Source organism: Betta splendens, chromosome 15, assembly GCF_900634795.4.
Source record: "Betta splendens chromosome 15, fBetSpl5.4, whole genome shotgun sequence".
In the NCBI taxonomy this organism is placed as follows: Eukaryota; Metazoa; Chordata; class Actinopteri; order Anabantiformes; family Osphronemidae; genus Betta; species Betta splendens.
The window spans coordinates 10,906,172-10,915,176 of NC_040895.2; the positions used below are offsets into that span (position 1 = coordinate 10,906,172).

The 9,005-nt window shown below is 46.3% G+C and overlaps 1 protein-coding gene and 2 non-coding genes across 3 annotated transcripts; all 3 read right to left on the reverse strand.

Annotated features, from left to right (window-relative positions):
* Nucleotides 1-440: 440 nt before the first annotated feature.
* On the reverse strand, nucleotides 441-580 carry LOC114842359 (small nucleolar RNA SNORA50). The gene has a single exon (XR_003783384.1). It is a non-coding gene; the product is annotated as a small nucleolar RNA SNORA50 (small nucleolar RNA).
* A 212-nt stretch (nucleotides 581-792) lies between these two features.
* pprc1 (PPARG related coactivator 1) lies at nucleotides 793-8,965 on the reverse strand. The gene is made up of 14 exons (XM_029127602.3): nucleotides 8,766-8,965; nucleotides 7,144-7,239; nucleotides 6,914-7,066; nucleotides 6,656-6,736; nucleotides 4,571-6,575; nucleotides 4,413-4,466; nucleotides 3,622-3,682; nucleotides 3,310-3,377; nucleotides 2,529-3,183; nucleotides 2,216-2,419; nucleotides 2,012-2,090; nucleotides 1,809-1,930; nucleotides 1,384-1,535; nucleotides 793-1,234 (listed from the first exon to the last, which is right to left on the reverse strand). Exons 1-14 carry the CDS (start codon nucleotides 8,844-8,846, stop codon nucleotides 1,134-1,136), a joined length of 3,912 nt encoding a protein of 1,303 aa, XP_028983435.1. The 5' UTR covers nucleotides 8,847-8,965; the 3' UTR covers nucleotides 793-1,133.
* On the reverse strand, nucleotides 1,613-1,752 carry LOC114842361 (small nucleolar RNA SNORA50). Its single transcript, XR_003783386.1, has one exon. It is a non-coding gene; the product is annotated as a small nucleolar RNA SNORA50 (small nucleolar RNA).
* Nucleotides 8,966-9,005: the final 40 nt, after the last annotated feature.

Genomic DNA, 9,005 nt, shown 5'->3' on the forward strand with positions numbered 1-9,005 from the left:
CTACTTTAATTCTGACACCTTAATTTTATCCAAGGAAAATACCAACCTTTGACAAAGTCACTACACCTCTACCAACTTGAGTAACTTGGATTCTTTTACTATTGGCGATACTTGCTCTTGCTAACATTTGATATAATTTACCCCATGGTGCCCAGTACCAGAGCCCTAGACTGTTCAGCCATTACTTACAAAAAATGTTCAAACAGTGTACCGAATAAAAGATGTATTAAAAAAGAAAAACAAGTTACAAGTGCACTCAATTGGGTTTTATTTAACTTTAGTACATCCACATGTTCTACATCCCATCCCCATAATTCTATTTCACCCATTAATACTCCCTCACTCCAAACCCATAATTGTCCCTGCATCACACAATGAACCCCATGTGTATTCAGTTTGGCAGAGGTCAGGTGGGGGCCATAAGGACTTTCACAGGTTTTAGCTGTGGCTTGCTTTTAAAAGAGCAACCTGGGTGTGCTGCCAGGAGGCTCCAGTTATGAACAAGCCTCACTTTGTTTTAGCACTGTAGCTTGGCCTAAGAGGTCATGGATACGACCAAAAAGGTTCAAAGACAGTGCAATTTGCTTCAATTCGCCCCATTAAATAGCAAACACAGAAAAAGTGACATTCCTGCAGTTTGTGTACTTACCCGTGGTCTCTAAAGTGCAGGGTGCAGTCTTGAGTCTCCCGAAATAAAGAAACACTTTAGCTTTGATCTTGAGCTTTTTCTTTGTCATTGTATCCAGAATTCAACCAAATGAAAGAATTAATAAAATACATACAAGTTGTAAGCACATTTAGTTGGGTTTTATTTAGGTTTGTAGTACATTAACATGTATTACATTCCCTCCCAATAACTCCATTTCACTTCTTTATCCTATTAAAAAGACTCCATACCATTTAAATTTGATTTTACATTTAAATAAACTTTAAAAAAATTTAATTTCACTTATTTCTTTTTTTTAAACTTCTTTTACTACTTTCTTTACAAATTTCCACTTCAATAGAAGGTGTTAGCTTGCAGAAACAAAACAAACAGAAACTAATGCAACAAAACATAAAGACAGTGTTGCAGTTGGAGCCGGTCCTTGGCCCTGAGGTAAGTGTCAGCTTCTTCTGTAGCAGGCCTCTTGTTACCTCTTCATTTTCTGCTGTGCCTGCTTCAATAAAGTGTCGAAGTCTAGTGCATTAAACTTCCTTTTTGCAGGAAATGGATCATACTCTCTGCTTGAATCTGAAACGAGAAGGGCAACAATTCAACTTTGAAAGACACCAGCCTATCCCAGAGCCAAAGTCAAATTTGTTTGGCGTTAAAAAAAAACACATCAGTACAAGCTTATTAAACTAAGTGCCACAAGGTACCACTTTAAAAGCAACTCTTACCCAAGTCAGAATAGTTGGTCTTGCAGAACTGTCTTCTCCCACCAAAACAAAGATCAAATGGCAGCTCATCAGGTTTGCGCAGCTTGCTTCCATTTTCAATAGCAGTGAAAGCGTTGTGGGTGTTGTAATAGGTCACAAACCCATAGTTGTCCCTGCATCACAAATGACAAGAGTGTGTATTCAGTTTGGCAGAGGTCAGGTGGGGGCCATAAGGACTTTCACAGGTTTTAGCTGTGGCTTGCTTTTAAAAGAGCAACCTGGGTGTGCTGCCAGGAGGCCCCAGTTATGAACAAGCCTTACTTTGCTTTAGCACTGTAGCTTGGCCTAAGAGGTCATGGAGACGACCAAAAAGGTTCAAAGACAGTGCAATTTGCCCCATTCAAAAGCAAACACTAAAATGTAACATTCCTGCTGTTTGTACTTACCCTTGGTCTCTAAAGTGCAGGGTGCAGTCTTCAATCTCACCAAATAAAGAGAAACGCTCCCTGAGCTCTTTCTGGGTCATTGAACCTCGAATTCGACCAACATAAACAACTCTGCGCTCCTCCTGAGAAAAAAAAACATTTAAAGTTTAAAACACACTGTATTCTTCTTACAAGCCTGTACACCCAGGTAAAAGTTTACTTACAATGGCTTTCTCTTTGCGCCTTCTCATCTCCTCACTATCTATCTTTAAACCGTGACCGTATCCAGGACTGTATGAGGGACTGAAAAAGATGAAGAAGGGCGTTAAAAGTATGTCCAATTAAAGAAACGACTGCGTACCATGCAGACGACAATAATAATAATAATAATAATAAATAATAATAATAATAATAATAATAATAAGCACCTGTGCATTCTTCTGCTTCCACTCCACTGTGCTCGTCTATCAGGGGATCGAGATCGTGACCTGGAGCGACTCCACGAGCCAGAACGAGAGGAAGAGTAGGAGTACCTCCTCCTCCTGGGCGGAGAGCGGGACACAGAGGGAGAGGAACGGGACGAAGAACGGGATGAGGAGCTGGAACTGCTCTCAGAGATACGAGAACGATACCTAGAGAATATAGAAAATAGAAATCCCATTAAAAAGAAGCTGAGGAAACTATAATCCAGAAATCCTAGAACTACTGTGCTGCATAAAGCAGATGTTGACAAATTCAAACCTTTTCTTAGGTGGTGAGCGTGATCTCAAGGAATGAGAGTCTGACTCTGAATCGCTGGACACAGGACTGGAAGATCGATGGGATCTTTTTCTAGACCGAGCTCCAGATCTGAGGCTGGGTGCCTGTGAAGTATGTCGACGGTAGGACCTTCTCCTTGGACTCTCTTTAACATTGAAATCACTGTCCTGTCGAGCAGGAGAAGCATCAGGAGTTTCCAGAACGGAATTTCTTTCTATGCCATCAGTTCTGTGTTCCAGAGGCTTCGTCGATGGAAAATGTTTCACTTTAGGTGTAATTGCAGGTTGTGCCTTGGCAGGTGGAGTCTGTGTAGTGGCTGCCGTTTGTTGTTTAATTGGCTTAATCGTGATAAACGCCTGCTGTTTGACATTCCAACGCTTCCCTTGCTCTCCATCAGAAGCGCCTCTGTTGGGGAGGCAGTAGTCATGGTCCATGCACGCCAAGTGGGGCGCTATGGTAGCGACAGCAGGAGTGGGTTGGCTGCGGGACCGGACCGAGGGCAGCGGCCGGGGTTCAATCTGGATTGCCTTGGAAGAGCTCAACTTGGTGGTCTCGGTGGCCTTGCCCTTTCCTAGTAGAGCCACCGGGGCCAGAGGTTTCCACATCTGGTGGGGAGGAGTGGCTGGAGGAGTCAAAGCTGTGGCGAAGACAAAAAAGCGCTACACAATTATAACCAACATTTAAGCAAGCAAGGGTCAGATCATCTATTAACTTCATAATGTCCTTGTCTATAATTATAAATTCTCAGGTGTCACTTGTTTACCTGCAGTGCTTGAGACATGGTTAGCTTTCACACGCTCCACAATCGTGTTCTCAGGAGCCAACTCAACACTGCAAAAGGAGGCACGTGTGCGTTAGTACATCAGTGGTGAACAGTGCAGCTCGTATCCCAGTCTGTCTCCGGCTTTTAATGCATCATGGTCTTTGGACACATTTTCATAGCGGTGAGACCGTTACTGTGGCTGGACGGCGGCAAGGTTTGCGGTAGGTCTTGGCAAAAAGTGGATGCGTGACACCACGCAGAGCAAACTGTGCAACTTGTACAGAGCAGCTTGAGGGCTGTAGGGTAACTCACCTCGAGTTTCCTACAGCTGCTGCTCTACCAGAGACCTCCGGCACACAATGCTCCTCTTTGGCTGGAGGGAGAAGCAGGTAAATGCATTAACATAAATAACGGATGAAACGTACAAACCGAAAGTGAGAAATTTCAGATTATATGGACAAAAGTGCATTGGTTGGGAACAATTCTTTTTTCACTACATGGTCAGCAGCTACTTTAGCCATGCAGTTGGGTAACAGTCTAGGCACTTGTTAGAGTTGGGGACTGTACATCTGCACAAACAAAGACAGCAGGGCGAGAGTTAAATGGATTTGCGGACAGGGCAGATTTCCAGCAGCTGAGCAGACAAGAGCACAAAAGCAGCTTTCCTGCCCCCTGCAGCACTCATCTAATAAAAAGGGAAATGTTTCAGTGGTTCACTGACAGAAATCCTGCCATCACACAGTCCGCGTGTTGAGCAGGCTTTTTGTGAGGATCAGATAAGCATGAAGTTCACATGAATATTAATGTTCCATAGGTCGCTTTGATGGACTATGAACCCAGATGGTCCTTGTACATACTGTACGTATGTGCATAGGGAATGGATTTCCTTGCAGAGACTTTCAGCACATCTTTGTGCCTTGTAATCAAAGCCCTCCTCCCACTAACTGTAGACAGTGCTGCAATGTTGTATCCCACTTCCAATGCACCAGCAGGACAAACAGTACTATGACAACATTACCCTGGGAGGTAAGGTATTTAACCAATGTCATGTTATCTTCACTACCAGCAGCTTATTAATATTGTTTTTAAGGTTGAATTATTACCTTGTGTTTCCTCAAACTGTTCCAGAAGGCTGGTCAGATCAGATGCTTCAATACCTAAAACAAATTAGACATTTAAGGCTATCGAACAAAAATCCAGAATGAAGTGCTTTGAAGTACTACATATTTAGACTCAGATTCTAATATTACACAAGGCTTACCCATCTCTGTGGTGAAGGACTCGATCAGCTCCTGTGTGGGGCTCTTTGTCCTTTTCGGCGAAGTAGTGCAGTTCCCTTTAGTTTCAAGCGCAACAGGTCGTACCTTCAGACTCTGGGGTTCAGAATGACGAGAGGCTGAAGAAGAGTTAACACTGACTGTAACTTTTGAGGACCTGCTGGGTTTATTTAATGAGGTAGCAGTAGTGGCTTCAGGCACCCTCATGGAAACAGTGGTGTTCTGTGGGACACTGGGAACAGACACCTTAGCAGCAGTTGGTTTGATCACCTCTGTAGTGGTTTGAGGACAGGACTTTGGGAGTTCTGCAGACTTGGGATATGCACCATTGCCAGTAGAAAGCACAGGGGACGAGTTGGGCTGACCGACTTCTAGAGACGCGGAGCTCTGAGGCACAGTAGTTACTGCAGGCTGCACAGTGGCGGTTTGCAGTGTAGACAGTTTTTCCGCTGCACTGGGGGCAGGAACTGGGGGCTTCTGAATGGGAGAAGGCGTTTGCTGAGGTTTGGGAACAGTAGTAGCAGCTGAAACTTTGCTAGATGAGGAAACCATGTAGGCCGGCGGGGCCAGAAGTGCCTCGGGCGTCGGTGGTGCAGCAGGTCCCCTTGGCTGCCAAGCAGGCTTGATCTCAACCACCTCCTTTGTTGTGACGGGTCGTCGATCCTTGGTGGTGGGGTCGGGCAGGCAGGGGATTGGGGGAAGCTCTTTGGGAAGCTCCTGCAGGCTGGGCCATTTGGTGCTGTTGCCATCTTGGTTTCCCATCGGAGCAGGCTTTTTTTGCTGCCGGAGCCGCCGGTATTCTGCTAAACTGAGCGACTTGGGCTTTGGTTCTGGGGCCGCTGGGGCCACAGGAAGAAGGGCCTCATTAACAGGTGGAGCCATGTGGGGCGTTACGGGACTAGGAGCAGCAGCAGCTGCAGGGCTTTCTGAAGACGGTGGGGGCAGCACAGCCAGGGGAGCCACTGACGGGGCCTCCAGCTTCTCAGAGGCTGGAGCCGGCCGTTTCTCTACTTCAACGGCCTTCTGGGAGTTCTGTGTTGGGGGTGAACAGACTGACCGACTTTTCGCCAGGCCACTGTTCACTGGAACTTTGTCCTGTCTGGTTAATACAGACGTAGGTGCTTGTGTGTGCATGGCAGGCAACAGTGCTGTCGCCGTGATTCCTGCTCGAGTCTTAGCTTGGCACAAATTTATTTCCTTTGGTTTTTCAGAGAAAGAAGTTAGAGTTGCTGCAGGAGGAACCTTTGGTACTTTAGATTTCTTCTCTTTTTTAACAGACTTATTTTGGGGCTTTCGAGCTGCCTCCTGTGACATTCCACTTACTCTGCCACTTCTAAGAACCCTACCTTCCATAGGTTGGGGCTGTGGCTCTTCCTTACATTTCTTTTTCCTTCTCCTGCGACAAGGGAATTTCTCTTTAATGTCCTCCTTTTGTTTTTTAGTGATCGTCTTGTCCTTTGCATCTGAACACACTTCTAGTGTTGCAGAGGCTGCCTTCTGTAGCGGCTCAGTGACTGTTACATCATCATCATCAACAACTACAAATATATGCTCAGAGCTGTCTGAGGCCTCCTCTGTTGCTTCATCAGCCAAATTCTGCTCATTTTCTGTAGACTGTTCTATAAGGGGCAGAGGTAGCGGGAGACCCAGGTCTGGAATGGCCAGGATGGGATCTCCATTCTCCGCCTGGTCCACAACCTCGAGCAAGATGCCACCTTCAGGCAACATCTGTTCCGCATCATCATTCTCCATGCAAATGGCCATACAGTATGGGTGCATGTGCCTGACCAAATCCCCCAGACTAACTGAAAGACCATCCTGAGTATCCTGCTCAAAGTTCACAGGAAGCGGGAGGCTGAGGCCCTCCCAGTCCAAGAGGCTGTGGTCAGGAGACAAACTGTGCCTCACTGGGCTTGGAGTGAGGGAATTCTCATCTTCCTCTTCCCCGTCACTCCTTTGGAGAGAGTCTGGCTGCATTCTGGGAAGAGTCTGAAAATAAATCAAAAACGATTATATAAGCCGTCAACTCATTTATATAAAAAGGACAGATTAGGTTTGGGAAACACTACCTTTCCAGTTGATATGGGTCTTGAGCTAAAAAGCAAGTCTTTTTCAGGTGGGGAACGGGTTTGACCCAGCAATCTCCTGAGCTACAGACAACAAAAACAAAAGCATAACAGCATTGTTTTACAATCATCTAAGAGCAGTGACATTTGTTAAGAACGACACAGATCGGCAGCTTCCCCTTGCTCTGCCTCAAGCTCTAAGGCCAGATAAGCAGGAATCTGGAGGAGGCACTGACTTAGGTATGGCAGCTGGCTACTCACCGGGGAGTGTTCCCTGCCCTTCTGATTTGACAGCAGGTCAGAGTCTGGCAGGGTGTCGAACGGGGACAAGTTCTCATCATCCACGTTGTCAAGGATCTCCGTCAGGGCGGTTAGCAGCGTGGCTTCGCTCTCATCATCATCCAGTCCTTTAGCCTGAAAACACACTGCTAGAGGTGAAAACTGCAATTTTATAAAAACGTCTTCTGTCACTTAAATTAAATGAATCTTACCTCTATCGCTGGCATGTCTTCAAATATAGAAAGGATCGTGGGGTCTATGCAACTCTGCAGGACTTCCAGGGTTTCTACAGAGTTCAGGGCAGAAGCCTAGAAGGGAATAAAATGAGTCAGGTCAAAATAAGCCACGAGTGGCCACCTACAGGTCAAACCCGTGTCTACAAGTGCTCAACTAACCCACAAAACAAGTGAATGGACATAAAAGTGCTTCCACGCAAGTTAATCAAACCAGACAGTTTTGACATTTTGGGCCAAATTACAAAAATCTGCACTTCATTACTGGCATAGCAGTAGTTTATTTCAACACATCTACACTTTGCTTGTAGGAGCAGGGAATTTAAGTGTTTTGCAGGAATGTCACAAGATGAATCTCCAACATGGATCTTAACATAGATAATATACCTTAATCTATAGTGTGTGCAAAAGGCTTGCTTAAAAAAAAGGGACAACTGTAATTTAAACAAATTAAATTGTTTACGTGTGGTTCAATAGAATGTGATGTTGAGCTGCCTGGTCTGAAACCACACTTCCAACTAGACCTAAATAATATGTAGACATACACCGAGTGGTACACAAAACCTTTTGCATTTTCATATAAAAGCGCAGTAGCCTTCCACAAAGACCCACGTGTTCCCGTCTACACATGGACACAGGGCGCAGACATGTTGCAGCCTCGCCCTGTCCAAAGGGAGGCCACCAACCCACGTGTTGCACTACAACAAACTGGAGCAGGGCCCGGAGCCCAGCTGCCGTTCGCTGCTATTTTGGACACCACGATTATATAGAGACGGTGGCCAATGTAGTAACAAATACAACTTAAAACTTGTTAAAACACTTAGAAAACAATATATACATGTAAAAGGGTGTTAGTGAAGATTTAACTGCATCTCCTGCGCATGTCTGACGGAACTACATGTGACGCACCACATGTGCATTTCCACTGATAACTAGGCAGCGTTACGGTGTTTTCAGCCAGAGACGTGTACAACGTCGCCTCTAAATGCACAAGACGAGCTTCATCGTGAGCATCGTCACCGCAGCGTGCTGGCGCTGAGCCTAAACTACACCGAGGCGAAATCAATTAGCCAGCGTCACCGCCGTCGAGCAATAGAGACGTGCGCACGCGACTGAGTGGCATCTGGCAGCGTTTGTTGCCACGTGTGTCGGACACATGTGCAGCTTAAATGTTGAATATAGACGCGGTTCACACAATCGGCGCACACCGCAGGCCAACACGCAACAACCACGCAGTGCTGTCACCTCATTTGCTTAAAGCACGTTGTATTGTGACGGAGTTCACTGCTGGTTCGCTAGCCGGCCGGCCTGAGCTACAGTCGCCGGTTAGCATTAACATCCAGCTAAAGCCACCAGCTGCTTCATCAAGTGCAACGGAATGTTCAGTGATCATTCAAACTGTAGGCTACGCAACTAGCGACCGTAAAGCCACACGTCCGGGGGGACACTCTGGCTAAGTTTGATGATAGTAGTGTGGCATCCACGTGTCACTTTTCCTTGCAGTGCATTGCAACACACAACGCCTCGCCTCTAAAACAAACACGGATCTCGGAACATTAGGGCGACTTGTTAAGAGACACGGTACAAAGCGCATTCTTTACCTCGTCGAGTGTGTCCAAGGGGAATAAATCCATATTGCACGCAGTTAAAGTCTCCTCGCCTACTCTCCACCGCGCCGCCATCTTGCTAGTATCCCCCACCCCGGCTCGTTTCGGAATGAAAAGTAATGAATCGCACAGTGAGGGAACGAGCTCGCCGGTAGGAAACACGTGGTCCAATATTCCCGGCAAAATGACGCAGTGTGACGGGGTGGGGCAAGTGGATCACGTGGTCCCGTCCCG

Excerpts from the sequence above, each read along its gene's own strand:
- pprc1 (XM_029127602.3), bottom strand. The coding sequence starts at position 8,846 with ATGGCGGCGCGGTGGAGAGTAGGCGAGGAGACTTTAACTGCGTGCAAT. Across the intron at positions 7,240-8,765 it reads CCTTGGACACACTCGACGAG|GCTTCTGCCCTGAACTCTGT; the intron begins GTAAAGAATGCG and ends ATTCCCTTCTAG. Across the intron at positions 3,378-3,621 it reads GCAGCTGTAGGAAACTCGAG|TGTTGAGTTGGCTCCTGAGA; the intron begins GTGAGTTACCCT and ends CTCCTTTTGCAG.